Genomic DNA, 22,350 nt, shown 5'->3' on the forward strand with positions numbered 1-22,350 from the left:
GTTTTATTCAATGCTTAGAAAGTGAGTAAAAATGCAACTAAAGCAGTTTCTCGAAACCATTCTCGAAGACCTTGTGGTGGCAATGATATATAGTTTACGATAGATGGATCTCTTAACGCAATATTTCCGGCCGTAACTTTGTACCACTCAATTTAAATTTCCTAAGCTATTATAGAAACTAAAAGTGTTCAAAACGAGTACGAAGATGGCCACCTAAGATATAGGTCACATCAGTCCCCTCTCCAACGAGCCGCGGGGTTGCGTCATGGCGTTTCCTCCTCACTTGCGACCTCACTGCGACTCGAACAAGCTGATTTTCTCTCTACCCAAGGGATTACAGCTGGATTAGACATGATGCTGGACAGAACGGGGATTCCTCTGCGCGTCTTGACGAAAAACATTCGGTATGACACCGGTTCTTCTCCGTTCAAAGGGGAGCAACCTTGGAGTGAGCGAGTACCACGCATCCTCAGCGAGCTCCACTACAACGCTCGCAACTTGGATGCATTCATATGTCTACAAGAGGTCCTCGACCACCAACTCATTGATCTATTATCTGGGTTAAACTCGGCCGATTCCGCCACCTCGGAAGCCGGAGCCGGAGCCGGAGCTTGGGCCTACATTGGCGTTGGTCGAAATGATGGCTACAAGGCTGGCGAGTATTCACCCATATTTTATCGCCCCTCGGTCTGGGAGCTTCGTCATTGGGAGACCGTGTGGCTCTCTGAGACGCCAAATGTTCCATCGAAAGGTTGGGATGCTGCATCGATTCGCATTGTAACCATCGGTGTCTTCACCCATCACGTCAGCCGCCAAACAGTCCTCGCCCTGAACACCCATCTAGATGACCAGGGATCCCGCTCTCGGTTTGAGGCGGCCCATATCATCTTGGGGAAGATCGAAGAGTATCGAACTGGGCGCCTCGGCAATATAATCTCGGGCGTCTTCCTGGCGGGCGATTTGAATAGTGAAGAATCTCAAGAAGCACACTCGGTATTGACAGCTAAGGAATCTCCGCTGCTTGACGCCGCAGCATTGGTGAACAAGGCCGATTCATACGGCAACCACATTACGTGGACGGGGTTTGGATACGAGCCAGAGGAACCCTCACGAATCGATTACATCTTTCTGGGGCCCGCTCAGACAGTGGATAGCGAGGGTCGTTGCTGTGGCCTTCCCTGGGGGATGGAAGGGTATGCAGTCTTGGCAAACAAGTTCGATGATGGCGTGTTCAACTCGGATCATCGGGCGGTGGTGGTTGATGTGAGCTTACGCCACTGAGATTTTGACGATTGGGTGATCATCTCCCGGAGCCATCAGCATGCATATTTCCATGTACTCGTAAACATCCTGGAGCCTGAAATAATGCACGAGCGAGCTGATGTCCTCTGCTGTAAGAAGTTTGTACGACCGGACGAAATTGGTATTGTGTCTTACATCCTGGAGAAGGAGCTGTCATGCTAAGGGCACAAGCGGCCCTTGACTATACCGTTTATGGTATGGTGAGAGTCACATGATAGTCTGAAAGAGCGGGAGACGTATAGTCACGTGCTATAAAATACCACCATTTACGGTTATCATACAGTAACAATGGTAAAGGCACTGGCGCTCTGATGAGGTAGGATGGAGGTAAAAGAAGGTGTCTGAATAGCTTCAAAAAGGCTCTAGAGTTGTTTCTCGGATTCTGCTTTGAAAGCGCTGTTTCTCGGGCAGCTTGCTCGCCTCCAGTCTCCCCTCAGCTGTCCTCTGCCTTGCCATTCGGAAACCGCTTGTAACGGACAAAACGCCGCTCCAGCTTTTCTTCCTCTCACAGCGCTTCACCCTCCCTCTCTTTTCCTCTCTCTTTGCCCCTGACGTCCTGTCGCAGAACGCGGCTCATCCAAACAAGCTCCGACCCCCACAGTTTGGAAGCAACCTTAAGTGTGAAAATTTAGTTTTCCTGGAGTCAAAGAAAGACAGTTGCCATTGGCCTCGTCGAGACGCGCCGTGATACGTTCCTCGGTGCGCTGTCAGCTGATCCCGCCGCTCCTTTCCGGGCGCTGTTTCTCTCTCGCGAAAGACCCAGACCAGACCCGGCACGCAGACCCATAGAGTGCTTCGTTCGGCCCTGGAGCCTCTTTACTCGTTACTATATTTCGTGGTTAGTATTCTACTATATATTTAAACTCCTTTTCCCTTTTGCTTGCACTTTTCCGCAATTATTTCGCTTTCGCTTTGGAATGCGCCCCCCTCATCGGGGTCATTGCATTGGGTCTGCGTGGCTCGCTCCTCTGTCCTACCGAGGATGTTGCGACGCTACGTCTCCCTGGCCATATAAATGGCGGTCTTTTTTGCGATGGTTTTCGCGTCATGATTTTGTTGCTTCTGGATGATCGCGTTTCGCGACTCCGTTTGTTGCGCTGTCGCGTCTCTTCTGCGATGACACCGAGCAGAAAAAAGCTTGTACTCAGGACTAATATACTTCGTCACAGCTCCAGAACCATATCTTCCGAAGAATGCTGTCATAGTATATTCTCGATCTCTTTTTTCAGCTTTTCTTTTTTCACTTGTTCAATCGGTGCGAGTGAATCCTACCGTGTCTCGTTTGGAAAGTGTTGCGGTGGCTCGTGAATATATTTAGGAATAATGCCGTTTCCCGATCCATCCCAGTCTGGGGTGACCGACGCGCAATCAGACTCAATTCATAATAACTCGGACTTACTGGATGGAGCTGCCGACTTCGATAATGATGTCGATACGTCGCTTCTCGCGGATCACGGAATCGAAGGACCAGATACGATTGAGGAAGGGAAACAGAATGCGAAGGCTGTTCTTGCGGCATCCGGCGTGACATTACCCCAACCAGAGTTAAGCAATGATGGGTCTAACGCCAATTTCTCACCGGATTCGCAGAAGGGCAGTGCTAATGGAGCCGGGTCCGGCAAAAAGCGATCGCGAGATGGAGCACTTGTTCAGACCTCTTCCTCCAGCAATGCTCTGCCCGTACGCCTGCGAGAGACCCCTGTAGAAAAGATCCTACTGGACGAATACGTAAACCGGGAATTCAGTCATTCTGCCCTGACTGCGTGGCAAAGTCCGAGTCAACAGCTGCAGCAAGAAAAGCGCGCAGAACGCGATTATTACCTTACCTTACGACGGGAAAACCATATGAACCCGGCCGCTCTTTACGGTGTTGGCTACGAAGGGTTTGGAAATGCCCGTACCGACTTGCGCAATCAACACCCACAATTGCTATACCCCGCCCACCGACGCCGTCCTGGCAATCGGAAGACACGCGAGCTACGAGTTTCTCGCAAAGATTTAAAGACTCAGAACGAACAACTTGAAAACCTGGTACCAATTAGGTTGGATATTGATTGGGAGAAGGTGAAAATCCGGGATACCTTCACATGGAACCTCCATGACCGTGTTGTTTCGCCTGACCTATTCGCGGAGAAACTTGTGGAGGACCTAGGCCTTCCACTCGAGTCGTGTGGTCCGTTGATACGAATGGTCTCTCAGAGCATCCAGGAGCAGCTTTGTGACTATTACCCGCATCTAAATATCGAAGAGGAGGCCCTCGATCCTCACCTCCCATACAGCGCGTACAAAAATGACGAAATGCGCATTGTGGTCAAATTAAACATCACAATTGGTCAGAATACTTTAGTTGACCAATTTGAATGGGATATAAATGATCCTCACAATAACCCTGAAGAATTCGCCGCGCGAATGACAAATGATCTTTCCCTTTCTGGAGAATTTACAACAGCAATTGCCCACTCAATTCGTGAGCAGTCGCAACTATTCACCAAATCCCTCTACATTCTCTCGCATCCTTTCGATGGACGCCCTGTTGACGACCCAGACCTGAAGATGGCCTTTTTACCCACACCACTTCTTTCATCCTTCCGACCCTTCCAGGCCGCAAAGGAATTCACGCCATATCTCTACGAACTTAATGAAGCGGAGCTTGAGCGGACAGAGGTCTCGTTCCAGAGAGATCAACGGCGACAGAAACGGTCTGTCAATCGTCGTGGTGGGCCGGCTTTACCCGACCTCAAGGACCGCCAACGAACGATTCGCACGCTGCTGGTGTCGTCTGTTATCCCGAATACAGCTTCTTCACTAGAAGAGAGTAACGTCTTGAAACGGTCTGGGACAAGTCGCCGACGTGCTGCAGTTGGGTTACGGGATGGAGGTGACGATTCAGACGAGTCAGATAGCGATGAGTCCTCCTTGGTCGGATCTCCCGCTATTGGTCCCCACCTAGCTCAAGGGACGGCACGTACGAGAGGCATGCGAGGAGCTGCTACCGCAGCACATGCAGCCCTACGTGCGAATCTAGGCCAGTCGGCAACTCCTGAGCCTCACCATGAACCTCGAGTCTCGTCTCGCAGGCGTGACTACCGCGAAGAAACCCCCGAAGAGCCGGAGAGGCTGGTTGTGACGCTCAAGATTTCACGTGAAAAGTTCCGCCACTTTATCGCCAATGGCTCCAAAGTCAACCCTAACGTCCCTAGTTCTGCAGCGGTAACGCAGGCCACATCCCAACGAAGCACACCGCAGGTCCCTACACCAACATTGAACTCAACACCAACCCCCTCTCAAACCCACCAAGCTCGGTTATCAAGCGCCGGTCGCCCGGGCCCTATCCAACACCTAGGGGCTGTAGAAGCGCCTAATCCTTCTCAACCAGGCGTCCCTGGGGTACGTAAATGAAAGCCCCGCTTTCCCTCGAAGCGAAGGTCCCCAACTGGTAGAGGAATAATGCTGAATATGAGACACCGTACTGATGGTTTCTATTCTAGCCCCCGCCTCCGAGTTGGCTAGTAGCAGGACTCGCTCGACTCAACCAGGCGAACCCGAATGACTCCTTCGAAGCGGTGATGCGGTACACTGCTGTGGACACGGAAACAATGCAGCCCGTGGCCAACCCTAACTCTCACCCTAGCCAAAAGTTGAAATTCCTCTATCTTCCGCGTATTCGGTGCCACGACTGCCCTGGGAAACTCTACACGCCTGGACCTGGCACAACCGTGGACAACTTCGAGGTCCATCTCCGAAATCGACAACACAAGGAACGCGTGGAAGAACGGATCTCGAAACCTGCTTCTGGGACCAACCCGCCTGCATGACAGCTGAATGATAGGGAAACTTGATTCCAATTCATTACTGACAGAACCAATGTACACCCCTCTTCCTTGTGTCTGCATTTAAACTCTTCCCTATTCTACAGCAAACCCGCCATCCTTTTCTCGTGTCAAAGCATGTCATGTCTGATTACCATCTCTTCCCGGTTTCAGTTTCAGTTTTGGTTTCTGGTCCTGGTGTATATGATTTGTGAGCGACTTAGTGGCTGTGCCTGTTCAATACCTACTTTGGTGACTTACTTTTTTCCATTGGTCTGTCCATTCTGAATTTCTGCGCTCTTGAGCTTTTGAGCTTTTTGCCATCTCCTTTGGGCACCACCATAAGCAGCTTGTATTATTCGTCCTCGTAAAGTACATACGAGCTACATTAACTCGAACTCGCCTAGGTCACTTCAGATTCTGGATATTGATTGATCACACTGGCGTTTCCTTTGGTATAACTAATAAAATCCCATTTTAAAGCAACACGCGGCGGGAAGATATTCGCGCGAGTATGTAAGAAATTCTGAGGGATAGATCGTATTTTAACTACATCAAACACATTATTATATCCATTGCGCTTTGAGAAAGTAAAGAAAAAGTGCTGCGTCTCCATGAAGTCAAACAAAGCTAACTTGAATGATCGTGTTGGGTATTCAAACTCTGGACAGGACGAGAAACTAGTAGATCAACAATTTCAGGTCGAAATTTTAGCAACTAGGAAGCATGAGGAAAGAGGAAATAGAAGAAAGAAGAAAATCCGTTCCATCAAGGAGGAGCTGCAAACAAACTGACTAACTGGGTTACACAAGTTCACCGCATGGATAAGTAAATAAATAAGCAGACATGAGGCAACTTAAGAATAGGTATGGACAAATCCGACTTAAGATCAATTGTTCGAAATTGTTACGTATTCACAGACAGGGCAGGATATAGACTCATACCGAATGTCGCACCTAAAAGCAGTGGGAGAGGGAATATCAACCACGCCGAGAGGATCGTCGTGTTGGAAGGGTTGTGGTCGTCCGCGCCTTCTCTGGGCGTTTGGGCGTTGATTTCGGCTTCGGGGCTGGAGCTGGAGATTCAGGCTCCGCGTCCTCGCCGTTTTGCTTGTCAGTGGGCTCGTTCTCTTTTTCGGAGTCGGGACCGTCGGCTTCCTTTAGCACCTCGCTATCGGGTTCGCTCAGTTCGCTTCCGTCGGATTCCTCGGCTTGGTCTTCGCCCTCATCTTCAGCTTGAGCCTCGTTCCATTCGTCCATTTCCATGTCATCTTCATCGCTGTCACGGTCTGCGTAGCTGACTCTTCGTGGGTTGCCTCTGCTGCTACGTCTCCGAGCTGCTGAACTGGTGCCTTCACCCACCGCTTCGCCATCATCCGACGACCAGCCATCTCCGGTCTTCTTCTTGCTCTTGGGGGTCCTTGAAGTGGCGGCAGAAGATGATTTCCGCCTATTTGAAGGTGCGTTTTGCTTCTTCACTCGTTTCGTTGCGCTGGTGCTCCCATTACCCTCGTCGGTCTTTCGTTTCTTTGCAGCACCCTGGCTGGTTGACCCATTCTTCGTTCGCATGGAGGATCGCACAATCCGATCGAGTCTGTCGTCGGCATCTTCCGGGAGGAAAGTCGTATCTGCAACTTCTTGCGCCTCACGGTGACTTCCCATTGGGGCGAATATAGAGCTAGGCACGCCAACCTTGCCGGGATATGTTTGGAGGATGTTGACACCACCGGCGCCCCCACCGAACCTGCGTTGCTGGGAGTAGATGTCTGCGAACCGTCGAATTGTTGCTTGTGCTAGATCGGAAAGCGTGTGCAGGCGCGTGGATATCTCATCAGAATTCGTGATTCCATCCCGCGCCTGCTTCACACGCTGCGCGATGTGGAATATTAGTGAGAGATTATGTTCATTTGCCACCGCAGAGAGGTAGAAGAGGATGTAACGAGCAAAATCTGTTAAGTCGTCTAATCTGGTCGACTCATCCAGATCAGCCGGTGGGTAATCGGGATGGTATGCGAGGAGGGATAGGAGACGTGAAAACATAGCCTCCATAACCATCTGCTTCTCGCCTTTCTTGCCATTCATTTGTTGGGAGAAGAATGCGACCCGAGATCGCAACCACGTCAGAGTACTATCTTTCAATCCAATCTGGGGCTCGAATGCAAGCAAGTACGGTATGACGTACCACCGGTGGCCTAGCCGGGAGTTCTGCACAAGTTTCTTTTTGAGTTGGTTAATAAACCCGCTTCTCACTTCCGGGATTGGGTCCTGAGCTACGAGCGCAAGCGCGTTGAAGTCTTTCGGGGTGAGCAATTGTTCACATAGAGCATGTGAGCCGCAGAGCTTCAGCAAAGAGTTGGCAGCTAGAAGCCGTAGTCTTGACTTCTGAGCAGCCGGCGTATCTTTCTTCTTCGACAACTCGCCAGAATTGAGGATGAGCTTATTCAGAGTGTCGTAAACAGGCCCTGCGTGAGCACGGAAGTCGTCGTCACTGTCAGAGCCATCTTTGGCCCGAAGGCGATTGACGATGATTTTGAGTGCCCATTCCTTGGCTGCAGTCTCATCATCAACTTGATCTGACCACGAATATCCCGAGTCCGGGGTAGGAGATCGGTTTGTTAGTAGGATTTGATTGACAGAAATCTTAATAATGGCGTCGCTCTCCTCGTCGGCCTCTCGTGGAGCGAGAAGGTTAAGTTGCGACAGTGTTGCGAGTTTCGTTAGAAATCGGTCGGAATTGTAGTTGCACTTGGAAACACATTTCTTAGCGAGGTCTTTGGCATACATTTCCTTCTTATCAGCCACAGCCATGAGAATAAGTACCGCATGTTTAGCAGCACGAGGTGACGGACTGTGCAGAGCATAGTCGACGAGAGCCTGGAAGAACTTGCGCTCCTTCGGTAACCTAGAGGGGAGCTTCTTTGCGAACCCAGAGCAGGCCTTGAGGATTTCCTCGGTCCCTGCAGCGCTCAATGTGGCGGCTTTGGGTGCATGTGTTTCAAGATCCTTGCACATCTCTTGCACCTGGGCCTCTAAAACCTCAGGGTTGCGTGAAGATATTTCGCGAAGCATCTCATGTGCGGGATTCGCTAACCCGTTCTCGTCTGAGCGCGAAAGGCTCATGATCGCAGGGATATGGCTTCGGTTGAAAACAACGGAACTGCATCGATACAGCAATGGCGCTAGAGTCTCGTACAAGATCGTGCTGTTATTGCTGGACTGTATTCTTCTTGAAAGTTCCTTAATAGCTTTGGTGACAGTGCGGTAGTCACTCACGGCAGCCATGGCAAAGCGAATGAGTTGGTAGCCCCGTCGGTCGTGGATCTTTGCGAACTTCCATAAGTCGGCAGATGTTCTCATTGGATCAGGAAATGTCTTCGACAGAGTGTCAATAACTTTAGTTAGTTGCGCCTTGATCTGGTCCTTGTTCTTTTCCATCACGCCACCCTAATCACAGTTAGCTACCAGTTCCGGCTCAATAGTTCATGATTCAACTCACGTTGTAATCTTCACAGGCCTGAAGATATACTGTGACAGCCGTCCTCATGGATAGCTGCCGAGCTTGCATAGCAAAGAATACCTTCTTGGCTTTCTCATCCAGTCCTCGCAGAAGTGTGAGAATGCGACGAACACGGATCTTGTCAACATCGGCCTCGTTTTCTGGTTCAGAGGTCTGAGAGTCCTTCAGTTTTTGAGATTGGCTCGAGCTACCTCTAGAAAGCTTGGGTTTGATGGGAGGGTAGCTGAGAGGAAGAAGGACCTCGAAGAGGACACGATCGATGCAAACGTGAATATCGAGGTCGTTGGTGTAGAAAGCGTCAAATATTTTAGATGGTCCATCTTTTAGCAGGGACGTGACCTGTTCATTGTCTTGTTCAATCTCACCAGAGGCGACAGCCCAGGCTCGGGCCAATATTTTCATAGCATGTTCTCGCACTTGGGGTTTCCGGTCCTTGACGCGCTCTGCAAGGATATAAAGCAACGAGTCTTGCGTTGAAAAACCACCACTAACACCTAGTTTGTTCACAATGTGAGACAAACCGAAGGTGCCAACTGCATCAACAGCGGCAAGGCGGACCCTCTCGTCCGCATCTCGAAGCATCGATGCGAGATGTATGATAAGGGTTTGCTCCTCGTTATCACTCAAACCAGAACCACCCGCCGATGTAAGGATGATTCGACCTACGCCAGTAGCCCAGGAGGCACGCACTGAAGCCGACTTGTCTAGACGCCGACTCAAAAAGCTGTCATACGCGGAGCTGTGCGCTTGTGAGAAGGGCTTCGGGGAGAAAGGCATAAGAAGGACATTCGGCTGGGGAATGGATCGTGTGTATTCATCCAATGCCACCTGCGGGTAGGCAGCAGGGTCCATCGGTGAAGGAGGCGGTGGCCCAGCAACTCCAGTTCCGGATGTCAGGTCGCCGATAGTTTGCGTTGCCAACAAGCGCAACGACATCGACTCGGCCGATAGCTCTGCTTCTAGTTGAGGAACTACATTCTGCAGGACGTCGGGACACGCTCTCCAGAGTTCTCGAATTAACCGATGCGCTTTGCTCAACTCCTTGATATCTTCACCCTCTTCGTCTGAATCGTCGAGGTTTGGCTTGCGGTGGGACTGCTTCAAAGGGCCGTTCTCCTTTCCGGTAGCGGAGGCATCAATGATGACATTGTTGAAATACTGGCTGATGTGACTTGTCATTCTTTCCGGGCACGCCTGACAGATCGCTTTGGCCATGTTGTAAGCAGGCGGGTAGTCCTTCAGAAGAAGCGTCTCCTGCTTCTCGTCTACCTGAGTCTCGGACTTCTTTCCCTTTCTCCCAGGGCCTTCCAAGACACGGGGGTCGATGCGCAAGAACTGCGCTACGATAACGTCCACCACATCTGGCGCAAGAACGGGTGATTCGTCGATGACTGTCACCAAGAGGCGGGTCATATCGTACTCGACGTTCTTGGCGACAGGCTCACCGGTCGAGGCCTTGGCCGAGCCTGCGACAATATCGAAGCAGCTTGTAAATAGCGGAACAATCAATGTGTCGGGATGATCTAAATCGGTCATAAGAACAACACTCTTGACTTCCGCCAGTGAATTTAAGACGTAGATGTGTTGCGCGTTATATGGGTTAGAGGGATCGCCCAGCGATGGGATAATCGATGAAATTATACAAGTAAAGATATCCTATTATGCAGAGAAAAAGTCAATTATCGATGTTGCGCACCAAAATATCATCAACACTGAAGTCGGCAGAGAGATCGCACCTTGAGTTGATTCGCCGTAAAAGGCGCGTCAGGCGCGCAGAGGCGCAACACATCCACGATGCAGCATGTCGCCCAGGCTCGAACACCCTTATCCTTATGCCCTAGGAGTTGAGCAGTGGCCAACTCCTGCGAGACCTTTCTAAGAGAGTCCTTCTCAATCTCCTCCTGTTCGAACTTGCGCAACTCCTGCGCCAGTGTCTGCAGACGCTGTAGCAGGTCTGCGATGGGAATGGCGGAGCGTCCAACGCGCCAGGAAAGCGGCTCATTGAATTTTAGATGGCGAAGAGCGCCGGAGGGCTCTTCAGGTTCCACGGCCTCCGTGGCCACGGAGGGGCCTTGACGTGTGCGCGCAGGCATCGTGGACGAGGCGCGGGGAAGCCGAGGGTGGAAGGGGGCTGCACGCTCTCAACGCACCATGCGCTTCCCAGGGAATAAGGATGCAGTGGAGGTCGCCAAGTGCGGTTCCCGATAGACGAGGAATTGGCTTTCCGGAATTCCGAAGAGGAATCAACTTCGTCGGGGAGGAGAGAAGATGCGAGGGTTTGTTGGAGCGTTTCATCTCAAATCAACTTCCGCCAAAAAAGGAAATCCAACATTGACCGCCTCCACTTCTGGGACGCGTCGCGCGTTGGAATCTCTTTCGTACGAATATCAAGTCAAGCACATCAATACTCGATAAATTCAATTCACAACGTTTCTGCTTTTTGGCATTCGGAGATTTTTCAAAGATATATTATGCTAATTACATTATTGTCTATATGGAAGTTCATGCGAATCAACTGTTATCAATGCAATGCCATGCCAATCATGATGCGGAATCGTCGACGTCTATAAATCAACGCTTCAGATGCTTGCTAACAAGGTCAATACTGAAAAAGATAGGGCTGGAATAATGGAATTAGAACTTGGGCGAGAACTTGCTCATCGCCCGGATCCTCTTGCCATAAATGAAGAAAATGATGGGGATAGGAATCATCGCAACAGTTATGAATCCGAGGAGACTGGACGCCCAATCCACACCAAGCTTGTGATACATCTGCGTGGCGAAGAGAGGGAAGGCACCTCCCAGCGAGCTTCGAATTAAAGTGTTGGCTGCGATAGCAGAGTTGGCGAACATGAGGTACACGTCAATAATGTAGTTAAGACCTTGCATGAAAATCACCAAAATACCCATACCGATGGGGACACCAGCGGCAATCTGAGCCATCCAGTGAACGCTCGTTTCAGAGGTCCAGCCGAACCAGAAGAGACCGGCCGGCAGGAGGACCGACGCTATCATCATGGGAATGAGACGCTCTTCAGGTACAACGCGGCCGTGCTTAGCGAGTTTGCGAGCAAAGCGAGTCTTGGTTTGCCAGATGATCAGTGCCACACCGCAGAAAACTCCGATCATGATTCCAATGAACGGAAGACCGGCAATACCCCCGTTTGTCCACCCGCGAACCTCTTGAAAGGAGACCGGATAGGCTTCGAAGAAGAGGTAGAGAATGCCATACACAAGCGCAAGGTATATAGTGATGAGGATCAGAATGGGTTCATGAATGAGCATCTGAACCGGACGGAGAAGGTATTTGCGGACAATGTCGGTGAAGGTTGGCTTATGGTGGTCGAGGAACGCATACAAATTCTCATTCCCAGTCTCGCGACGAAGTCGAGCAGCACGCCTTTGTAGGAGCACAGGGTGATAAGTCTCTGGGACCACGAACCAAGCGATAGTACCAAACGATCCTGCAGCGATTAAGGTAATCCAGGCAGTCCAACGCCAGCCAAGGTAAGAATCAGTGAGGAAACCACCAACAATCGGGCCTAGAGTTATTGTCCATCAGTTTAGTGCTCACGAACGAGGCGTAATTAGAACAATCAAAACACATACCGAGGACGGGCCCAACAAAAGTAGCCGCAGAAAACATTGCAATTGCCACGGCGCGATCAATAGGATCCCAAAAATCCGCCATTGCGCCTCCGACAACAGCCAAGGGCGAACACCCTAGAAAGCCCATCAAGAAACGACAGACGAGAACCGTCTCGACGTTCTTGGCCACGGCCACGGGGATCTGAAAAATGGCAAACAAGGCATATCCAATAAATAGAGGATATTTACGCCCATACAGTTCGGACAGCGGCGACCAAAGCAAAGGCCCAGCAGCAAACCCAAACACCACGAGACTGGTAGCGAGGATCATAACCTCCGTGGATACCCCGAACTCCTTTGCTGTCACCAATGTCGCTGTCGAGAACACACTACTCGCAAAGGTGAGCCACATTGTCATCGACGACATGCTCATCGTCACGACCCATTTCCTCCACTTGGGCATATTCTGGGGGTTTTCCGGGTCATCGGGCCCATCCCACTCGACGAGATTGGGATCCTTGTTGTTCGCTTCCTCCTTAGGCTTTTCGTTTGTTGATGGTGGTTGTGCGTCATTGTTGGCACTTTCGAGATCGCGTTCTTCATAGTCCAAAGCGCCTAAGCCTTGGGAAGGATGTTCAGCCTTCTCGCCGTCTTCGAGGCTGGGGAGAGATACTGAGCGAAGGGTGGTGCCAGATGACGGCAGTTCATGCCCATTCCCTTGGCCTGGGTGGAGGTTGTTTGGATCGTTCATCGTCCGTTGGTTGCTGCGATAGGTATACAAAGCTGAAGGATATTATATCAGTATGTATGAGTGAGGTAGGGAGCAGGACTCCTCTCAAAGGCAAGGATGAAAGAAAATGGACTTGTCCGAACAAAGAGGTAGAAAAAAAAGTTGGATGCCGCCATTAATATACTACGCCTCGCACGCATTGCAGCAAGTGGGCCATCAAAAATCTGGATTCATAATTCCACCGTATCGCAAGAGGGGCGGACCCTCATCGCGTGGACTGAGGTCGCAGAAACAGGCATTGGACATGACACCATCGAGATCGGTGTTCCTATCTCCGACCCAAGCCAGGCCCTAACACCGGGAGGACGTGAGAAATGGCCGGGGAAGCCCAATCAGTGACCACTCCATCCGTCACGGGCCTCATAGCACACTGCAACCAGTGCGCCGTCGTTGCTGGTCACGAATCAGCAAGACCTGCCGGTTATCCGAAGCCAGGCACTAAACGAGTTACAAATCAACGGTTCCAACACAAGTCGCAATCGCTGCTCGCATAAGACACTTAACCCCGTGGTTTTCGGGCATGAGCGAAGCTCAGAAGTGGGTTCGCATGGCCTTGAAAAAAAGATCCACTCTTAAAGAAACAATGCAAAGCCTCAAATAATTGGCTGGAGATGAAAAATTGTGCACAAAAAAAAGCCCACCCTGATATCTTAGCCCATCCGTTCCGTGGATTCTGAGCCTATGGCAGCCCTCGTGGGTCCATTTTCGGGAGATCGCACAACTTTTGGATACCGAGCCCGAGAGCTTCTTCATCAACTGAAGGTCTTGCTGAAATCATTCCGGCCAACACCTCATGCTGTAAATTCTGCCGCATAACGCACTGCTCTCGACTTTCCTCATACTGCCAGGATCGACGTGAGATTGGCTATGACAATGCAAGTGCTGAATAATAATGCTGATACTCGGATTTCATGCGTATCCGTGTCAGGCTCAAGCGCGCGGAGATCGGTCGAAAAAACACCGACTCCGTTGATGACTTGATGTTGCTAAGTTTCAGAGGGCTGAATCTACCTAGCTCAATCACCAATCTTCGAGAAGACGATGGAACCGTTAATGGTTCCTGGTGCAGGGCTGGCCGTGCAGAGTCGATGGGGTCGTCACGGTACACGGCGCTGGTCTGACTCCAACTATTTGCTACGATGAAAACTCAATGCACGATAGTCGATACAGTATGATGATTTAATAGTCAATACTAATGATCAATAATCAATCTGAGTCAGGGCAGGAGTCATGATCCCTCACACGTAAGCGGGTAACGGCCCGCTTGTGCCCACTGCAAGCTAGCTTGTACAGCCGGAGATAAACACAGCACTCTTATTATCAGTTCCGAAGGCTCGGCTTATTCGGGGTCGAGATATGATTATACGGAGAGTCGGGGTTGATCAGTAATCCTGCAGTCCTTGCACATGAGAAGGGCCCAGGAAGGCCTAGAATTATCTTTCCCAGAAATGAATCTAGGGCCATTATATACACCCGTTGAGAATTATAGTAGTATAGAATACAACCAGCGCCTAAAATATGCTTGCCCACGTTGATACAAACAAGGCCCAAAAATTCGCTATAGCGCGCCATTATATGCTCCAAAAATATCATCATGAACTGTCGTCAGAAGACCCGCCAACCTTCCCTCGACTCTGTTTGAGAGAGTCAATCGCGCTCTGTACATCCTCTTTAGCCGTAGCTTCCAACTGTGTCCTCAAGGTTTGTTCCAGCGTCTCCAATCCCAACGCACGTCCGTACAGTTTCCGAGAAATACTTCTATTGATGTCGGTGTACTCCTCTTTAGAAACAACCTTGGACCGGTAGTACGGTTTCAGAGCAGCTCCGACAAGTTTCTGGATGTCGGACTTTACCGCCATCGATAAGCCTGGTCGGGTTGGCGAGTTTTCATTGGAACGTGCTGTTCTGTTTATGTATGCCGCTCGGGGCACCCGGCGGGCTCGAGGGCGCGACGCTAGATCCTCCATATTTCCTTCCTGGGAGTTTGTTGGTGAGACTTCTGGGGAGAAAAGGGGTGATGTCTTTTCATTAGGTGATGTGAGTAGGATTGGCGAGATCGATCTACCTCCGATATTGGGGGGCGGGGTGGCGGAGGATAAACGAGGAGAAGACTGGTTGGAGGGTGCGGGCGAGAGTGAAGGTGATGAAGGCCCGGGAGTGCTATGTTCTGCAGAGATCGGACCCGAGGGACCGTACGAGTTCACACTAGGTGGCGTTGACGCATCTTCGACTTCCTTTAAAAGAGACTGCAGGAAGCTCGGCTCGCTCGATGCGTCGGCATTAATCCGAGCAGATGCTTGGGCGCTGGCGGTCCTTGAAGACTCGCCATTTTGCACAGCCAGAGCCGCAAGGTCCTGGGCTCTGCGGGTGCGCGGTCTTTTCAACTTTCGCGCCGGTTCAGTGGGTTCTGGAGAAGGAGACAATGTAGGCTCCTTTCGTTTCCTGGCTGCACTCGGGTTGTTCTCAATCTCTCGAGCACGTTCAAAGGCGTTCCATGCTCTCATTTCTTCCAGAGACTCTGGCTCAGGGGTTGGTTCCCTAGGTACTCGAGGGCGCGATGGCCGAGGAGCCTCGATGTCAAGCAAGGCAGCGGTATCCCGGAATCGGTTGCTTCCACCCTGTCGCTCTGCGACTTCGAAGCGACGTTGCCAAGTGCGAAATTCTCTCTGATGAGCTTGCTCTCGGCGCTGTTGTTGCAGCGCACGTTCGACAGCTCTATCATCATCGAAGGGGAAGTCTAAGTCTATGTTGAGGTGATCCCATACTGACTGCCAAACACGTGCCCAATGAAGGGAATTTATTTGATTCCTGCTCTGAACTCTCCGCTGTTGTGCCCTGGTGCGGTGGCGCCGTCGATTTTGAGCCAGTGACGGTCTATCAGACGCGTCAGAAGACAGTCCGATGGGACGTTGGGTCTCACATCGGGAACAATACCAGGATCCCGCTGGCACCTCATCGAGGCCAATACAGTAGGTATGTGTTGGAACATCGCAACCATCGCAGAGTAGTAGCTGCTCCTCGTGATCGGCATTTCCGCAAACAGTACAAGGTTGAGAATCCGAGAGGTCATCGTCTATATATTCGACCACCATAGACGGGTCGACTTCTGCGACCTGAACGCGGTCTTGCACGCCATAGGAAGAGAGAACGGGGCCTAGGGTAAATACAAAATCAGCACTCATGTTTTTGTGGAACTGCAAGAAATGCAGCAGACCAAAAGCAGACAACTGCTGGGATAGAGCTTTGGCTTACCTCCGACTCGATCACTCAGCTCCACTACATTGAAAGTACGGCGGCATATCGGACAACTATTAGCCCGTTCCACCCAGGGTTTCAGACAGTCGTTATGCAGGATATGGCCGCATGGGAGCAACTGTGCGATAAGACCAATATTTTCATCATTGCCGTCGAGTTCTTCTGGGTTGGCAGAAGTATTAGACGCCTTGCCATCGGGTTCAAGGTCAGGTCTTGGCGCTGCGACGGCAAGAGGATCGCTGGCGCTTTCGCCAAGGTCTCCTAAGCATACAATACAAGTGTCGGACATTAACGGATGGCGATATGATAGAGCTGTGTAAAGGGGAGCTGAGAGAAGGCATGAAGGACAGCTATCAAAAAGGAATGGAGGAAGAAGAAGAGATGAAGAGAGAAGGGGAGGAAGAGGGAGTAGTAGGACGAGTGATGTGGGGAGAAACGGGCGCCGCCTTTTGAAGGTCAGTAATCCGGTCTAACGCGAAACAGTCTGGGTGCCAACGTGACCAGCCCGACGCAAGGCGAATCACAGCCCTTCAAATTCAACCCTGTTGGCCCTGGCAAACATGGTCACGGCGCTTGTGCGTTTGGTTGAGGTGCAAAATGATGTTCCTGCAGTGCGCTCAATGCGGATTAACCTCTCCTCATACGGAATAAACTGTGCTCCGGGCAGCGAAGCGTAGCAAGCCCAGTCTCCGGCGCCGAAGCCTATAACATGAGAGCAAGGACGATTCAAATGTAAATGGAATACGAAACATTAATCTAAAGAATTTACCAGAGACTTGACGCTGATTTTTGACTACTCTCGGTGGAGATCGATGAATGTGCAAATACTGTCGCTCTCGGCCCTGGTCCTCACGTGTCGGCAAGGTGCTGGGATTTTGCCCGTCAGAAGACACCATCACGGGTGCGTCGCAGCACCCTTGGTAAACCAAGGTAAAAAGCCGGCCATACGAAGCGAGGTGAGTCTCTGACCTACCAGGTACAGAAGATCGACGGAACATAGACTACTCCGGTAGGTAATGGGACAAATCTGAAACCATAGGTTGAAGACTTGAAGTTCATGTCTAAGTGATAAACTTGTGTTCGATGTGGCAGATGCTATCAACACCGACAAAGGAAAATTCGTGACGAGGATGCGTTCATGACAATCCATATCTTGTATTTGTCTCATTTTTTTAATTAACCGAAACAGAAAGGAATCCCATCATCACATTTAAACCTCCGCGATTTCTCTGAGACGACGGATGGTGGAGCGGGTGGCAGCGGCGGCGGGGGTACTGAGTAGATACCATGTTAGCCATGTTTCCAGTTCAAGATGCACGATGCACGCTCCGATGAGCTGATGGGCGTAGAAAAGCGATTCGGTCGACTTACGAGACGGCGTAGGCACCACCGGCGATGGTCTTCTTGCAGCCCTTGCACTCCCAGATACCAACAGCCTGGCGCTTGACGGTGTTCTTTCCGCAGAAGGTGCAGATGTAGCGGGCGTGCTGCGACACTTCCATCTTCTTCACCTGCTTACGCAGGGAGGCACCGTATCTATTGGCGAGCCATCAGTCAATAAAACGTCCAGTCGCTCGTGTTCTTGATCGTTTAATCATCAAATTTCGCCGTGTCGTAAACGAAAAATCGCGCTCGAATTCAATCGGACGACGGAAAAGGGTTTCTAGCAAAAGCATACCTGGTACCATATTTACCGGTGATACCGACCTCTGGAAAACATAGTCAGCTTCTGTTTTTCAATTGCCCATAGATTCAAAGGCGAATTAGGATTGTCTGGCTATACTCACTCTTAGTGCGCTTCGTCATCTTGTCTCTGTGCGGCTGTTGAGGTCGAAGATGGGAACAGTGCGGGAAGTTCGAAATCGAGACTGGACGCTTTCAAGTGAGGGCCAAATTGTGGGTGCGCTCGCTTAGGGCTCAGACTTGGCACCACGTGATGAGCGTCGAAATCACCAAGTCGGCCACACCTTTACCAATCCCGGAGTAGGTGAAAATTAACAATAAAGTAGAGCAAGGCAAATAAGTTATTTGACCGTGTTTTATTCCTTTCTCAACTCTTTAATAAGCAGCTGTCATTACTTATTCGGCCAGACGTCCTATCGGTCGTCCATTGTCCGCGTATATTAAAAGTAGCAGGCGGTCAGGGAAGGCACAAAAACGAACACTCAAAAAATGCTTGTTGTATTAGATAAGCGGGCTCAGACCAGAGTTAAGTTAACTAAACTAACTAATTCTCTTATTCAGGCATGAGCTTAACAAGAGTTAACTCTCACAACTATGATATGCTGAGAAAACTTTACATCATTCACGGTCCCAAGTACAGCGGTATAGAAAATGGCCAATCCATAGAATCTCCGTAGCCCATGCCGGAATAGAGCTGATTCCTCGGACGACCAAGCCTTGACGAGCTAGCCCATTCACAAGCGGATCCGGTCTCAAGTGACGTATTCATTATTTGGGCCGCGGTTGATCAGCTCTCCTCAATTGTACACGGCAGGCAGGCACTTATCTTTTGGCAACGGTATTCACAGTGCTATGAACTTCACTTAATCCATCACAATTGAGCATTGATTACACCTATAAGTCCTGCTTCTGGTAGCACTAAAGTTGCCTCGTGTTGTCCCTATTTTCAACCAACTTCTCAAAGTGAAGAACAGAGGCATCAATCACCTTGGTAGATACAATGCAGTCCAACAGGGAATTCGATATCGTGGTTCTTGGGCCCACCGGGTATACTGGGAAATATTGCGCTGAGCACATCGTTAAGAGCCTCCCTACGAACCTGAAATGGGCTCTCGCAGGACGTTCACCACAAAAAATCGAAGGCGTTGCCCAGGAGCTGAAGAAGCTCAATCCGGATCGCGCAGACCCAGGTAAGTCCTAATTATGGATACTAAACAGCTGAACGTCTCTGCTAACCAGTCCATAGAGATCATTGCTGTCCAACTTACTAAGGAAGAATTGCGCCCTCTAGTAGAGAGAACGAAGGTTATCATCAACTGCGTTGGGCCGTATCACATATACTCCACTCCTGTGGTCGAAGCTTGTGCTCAGGCTGGCACCCACTATCTTGATGCGTAAGGCTCCCAATATGATATTGAAATGTTCAAAACGTCTTACCACTTTGCAGGACTGGAGAAACTCCCTGGGTTAAGCAGACAGTTGATCAGTATCATGAGACAGCCAAGTCTAATGGCGCTATCGTATGTTCCCTGCTAGTCATTCTGTCACCCCAGCCTTTTGATAATTCTGCAGATAATTCACTGTGTTGGCATTGAAAGCGCTCCTGCAGACATGTTGGTTTGGGCTATCGTAAAAGAAGTCCGAGAGAAACTAGCATGCCATACCAAGGAAATCACTGGCGCGATTTGGGAATTGAAGTATGCTACTATAAGCACCTTATACGCACAAAAATGACCACGTTCTAACACACTTAGATCATCCGGGGCAAGTGGTGGTACCCTCTCTTCTATCTTGACCTGCGTTGAGGACTTCTCCGCAAACCATCTCCTTGAGTCCACCCAGCCATTTTCACTCTCGGCTTCCCCACCACCAAAGGACATCCCGTCTGAATCTATAATGGCCAGGGTCCTCGGTGTTCGATCTGTGCGTGATCTAGGCACCCTCACGAAGTCACCATCAGACTTCTGCGACATGACCATCGTCCACCGGAGCAGCACATTGATGCCCGAATTCTACGGGCCCAGGTTCTACTTCCGTCAATTCCTCCACGTACGCAACACCTTCGTTGGGATCCTATTCAACTACGCCTTCTTGATCGGAACTGCTCTATTAATCCTACCTCCGGTGCGTTGGTTCGTGAAGAAACTCATCTACGCTCCGGGCAGTGGGCCGACTATTGAAAGTGGTCGTGATGATCACTGCGAGTATCGTGCTATTGCCACGCCGGATCAGAACACATCGAAACGCGTGTTAGGGAAGTTGAAATTTCAAGGTTCCATGTATCACATCACCGGTGTGCTGATGGCTGAAGCAGCCATGGTAATTTTGGAGAACGAGGAGAAGGCGAAGAAGGTCTCAAGGTGTGGTATTGTTACTTCGGCGGTCTTGGGTCAGGACTTCCTCGACCGGCTGGAGAAAGTTGGATGCAGTGTTGAGACTCGGGTGTTGGAGAACTAAGCTCGATGTTACTATCCTAGAAGCACGGCTGTCTTATGACTGATTCGAATTCACGATATTTCATGGTGTAATTATCCTTCAACGATAATCCAACATATCGCATTCCACTGCGTATTTCAATCTGAAACAAGTACATTCACACAAACTGTTCACGTAGGTAACGAAATCAAAGCTTTGCTTTCCTGTCCCTACCCTCAACAACCTCATCCAGCCAGTTGTCCAAAATCGCATTAACATCCTGCGGCTTCTCCCATAGCGCCCAATGCGAAGCGTCAACCTGATTCGTCGTCAGGTTAGGCAAGGTTTTGCCCATGGCCTTGCCCAGGCTTGGTGGGAGAGCGGCATCCCTGAGAGCTTGGATAAAGAGGACCGGAACATCAATGGTTTTCTTTTCAAGGGAGAGTTCATCTTGATGGTTTATTTTGCGAGTTCGGTACCAATTCACTATTTGTTTAGCGTATTAGTAGAGAGAAATGGTTTGTTTAAGGGGGCTAACATACGAGGTCCACGAAGACCATGTCTGGCGAATTCCCAGGCGTAGTATTCAAGTTCCTGTAATCAATTTCTGATTAGTCCTCTCCTCCAGGTCGGAAATCAGCACTCTAAAGATTGTCAAGCAAATAGCCATACCTCCTCACTCAACAGCCTTGACCGGCGTAATTGTTTCAACTTCTCCATGTCCACGCCCTTATGCACATCAAACGCAAACTCCTTCTTCTCTGTCCTTCCACCATACAGCGCAGTAAGAAACTGCTTATGGTCATCCTTAGTATGCACCTCCTTTTCAATGTCTCCACTGACGAAATGCAGCTGGTATGCAAAATGCGGCGTGATTTTCGCTACCATCTCCTCGAGGGAGACCCATTTCTTGTATGGTGGGCTGTAGGGAACGCAGACAGTGAAGAGATACTGTACGAACTCCGGGTGCCAGAGGGCAACGCGGTAGGCAAGGTATGCGCCCCTTTTGGGAAGTCAGTCTAACAGTCTAATCTTGAGGTAGATGAAATAAAATTATAAACTGTAAGTACCAGTCATGGCCACCCAGGATAATCTTGGTTGCACCTAGTTGGGCAGCTAGTTCTTTGATGTCGTCGGCCAAGTTCTTGTGGGAATACGCAGCGAGATCAGCGGGCGCATCCTAGATATCTCTGGTCAGCGAATTCTAGAGTTAGCAGTCATCTGAACAACATGTCGCACCGTTCTTCCATATCCAAGGCAATCCGGAGCAATGACTTGGTAGCCTCTGTTGGTGAACAGAGGTATCTGGTATCGCCAACCTATTGAGATATCGGGGAAACCATGGAGCTACGACACTGTTAATTTTCTCATCGTACAGTCACTCGGAAGGACGTACCAAGACTACGGTGCCTTTGTGTTTTCCTGACTCTGGCTGGCTGTATAGGTAGCCTGAAAATATATAATCAGCCAATTATCTCTCTGAGTAAACATTTCGCCTCTGGGTGGATAATTTGGTCAGGGAAAGACGGGAAAACAAATCTCTAGAGAAAATTATTTGCGATAATGTAGAGTATGGAAACAGCCACTCATACCGTATGTTTTCCCGTTCACAAAAGCTGAGCGATGCTCAACTCGAGGGTCTCCCGAGACCCTGATTTTGTCAACAGCCATGGTCACAATACACGCACACAGTTAAAGTTATATGGATCTGAATAGTCGTTCACAATCGCGAACAAGAACAATGCGTGTTCAATGGGAGTGTACTGGTTGATATTCCTTAGCCTGATCCCCTCCTCGTTTTGTCACGTGAAGCCGACAGCTTTGTCTAGAAGGTGGGGAAAAAAGACAATATATATTTAGAAAATAATAATAATAGTACGTATTGAGACGAATAAGAGCTCAGTAGAACTTCCTAGGGGTTTGGAGTTGCGAATCGCATGCAATTTGAGCTCCAGTGGCGAGCCTTGATAAGCTCCGTTTCCGAGATGCCTC

The 22,350-nt window shown here is 50.0% G+C and overlaps 7 protein-coding genes across 7 annotated transcripts; 3 read left to right on the forward strand and 4 right to left on the reverse strand.

The window, feature by feature from the left end:
* The first annotated feature begins 78 nt into the window (after positions 1-78).
* On the forward strand, positions 79-1,443 carry ASPSYDRAFT_39999 (endonuclease/exonuclease/phosphatase family protein). The gene has a single exon (XM_040846002.1). The coding sequence runs from the start codon at positions 352-354 to the stop codon at positions 1,279-1,281; it is 930 nt and encodes a 309-aa protein (XP_040709011.1). The 5' UTR covers positions 79-351; the 3' UTR covers positions 1,282-1,443.
* A 700-nt stretch (positions 1,444-2,143) lies between these two features.
* On the forward strand, positions 2,144-5,604 carry ASPSYDRAFT_374691 (SWI/SNF chromatin-remodeling complex subunit SNF5). Its single transcript, XM_040845542.1, has 4 exons — positions 2,144-2,826; positions 2,893-4,451; positions 4,503-4,689; positions 4,791-5,604. The coding sequence occupies exons 1-4, from the start codon at positions 2,626-2,628 to the stop codon at positions 5,115-5,117; spliced, it is 2,274 nt and encodes a 757-aa protein (XP_040709012.1). The 5' UTR covers positions 2,144-2,625; the 3' UTR covers positions 5,118-5,604.
* Positions 5,605-6,091: 487 nt separating this feature from the next.
* On the reverse strand, positions 6,092-10,720 carry ASPSYDRAFT_138897 (sister chromatid cohesion factor PDS5; the record flags this gene model as incomplete). Its single annotated transcript, XM_040840886.1, has 3 exons — positions 6,092-8,554; positions 8,607-10,283; positions 10,364-10,720. 3 exons carry the CDS (start codon positions 10,718-10,720, stop codon positions 6,092-6,094), a joined length of 4,497 nt encoding a protein of 1,498 aa, XP_040709013.1.
* A 298-nt stretch (positions 10,721-11,018) lies between these two features.
* Positions 11,019-12,966, reverse strand: ASPSYDRAFT_1157470 (MFS transporter; the record flags this gene model as incomplete). The annotated part of the gene is made up of 2 exons (XM_040840033.1): positions 11,019-12,169; positions 12,237-12,966. The coding sequence occupies 2 exons, from the start codon at positions 12,964-12,966 to the stop codon at positions 11,262-11,264; spliced, it is 1,638 nt and encodes a 545-aa protein (XP_040709014.1). The 3' UTR covers positions 11,019-11,261.
* Positions 12,967-14,186: 1,220 nt separating this feature from the next.
* On the reverse strand, positions 14,187-18,365 carry ASPSYDRAFT_169491 (putative PHD and RING finger domain protein). Its single transcript, XM_040843401.1, has 5 exons — positions 18,048-18,365; positions 17,939-17,969; positions 17,632-17,796; positions 16,258-16,610; positions 14,187-16,159 (listed from the first exon to the last, which is right to left on the reverse strand). The coding sequence occupies exons 1-5, from the start codon at positions 18,064-18,066 to the stop codon at positions 14,598-14,600; spliced, it is 2,130 nt and encodes a 709-aa protein (XP_040709015.1). The 5' UTR covers positions 18,067-18,365; the 3' UTR covers positions 14,187-14,597.
* A 162-nt stretch (positions 18,366-18,527) lies between these two features.
* Positions 18,528-20,400, forward strand: ASPSYDRAFT_128449 (uncharacterized protein; the record flags this gene model as incomplete). The annotated part of the gene is made up of 5 exons (XM_040840496.1): positions 18,528-19,133; positions 19,190-19,337; positions 19,391-19,463; positions 19,516-19,640; positions 19,698-20,400. The coding sequence occupies exons 1-5, from the start codon at positions 18,944-18,946 to the stop codon at positions 20,398-20,400; spliced, it is 1,239 nt and encodes a 412-aa protein (XP_040709016.1). The 5' UTR covers positions 18,528-18,943.
* An 83-nt stretch (positions 20,401-20,483) lies between these two features.
* Positions 20,484-22,239, reverse strand: ASPSYDRAFT_373999 (alpha/beta fold hydrolase). Its single transcript, XM_040845537.1, has 7 exons — positions 21,951-22,239; positions 21,755-21,807; positions 21,598-21,705; positions 21,429-21,538; positions 21,031-21,361; positions 20,901-20,952; positions 20,484-20,844 (listed from the first exon to the last, which is right to left on the reverse strand). The coding sequence occupies exons 1-7, from the start codon at positions 22,027-22,029 to the stop codon at positions 20,567-20,569; spliced, it is 1,011 nt and encodes a 336-aa protein (XP_040709017.1). The 5' UTR covers positions 22,030-22,239; the 3' UTR covers positions 20,484-20,566.
* Positions 22,240-22,350: the final 111 nt, after the last annotated feature.

The sequence above is a fragment of the Aspergillus sydowii genome, assembly GCF_001890705.1.
Source record: "Aspergillus sydowii CBS 593.65 unplaced genomic scaffold ASPSYscaffold_1, whole genome shotgun sequence".
Taxonomy (NCBI): domain Eukaryota; kingdom Fungi; phylum Ascomycota; class Eurotiomycetes; order Eurotiales; family Aspergillaceae; genus Aspergillus; species Aspergillus sydowii.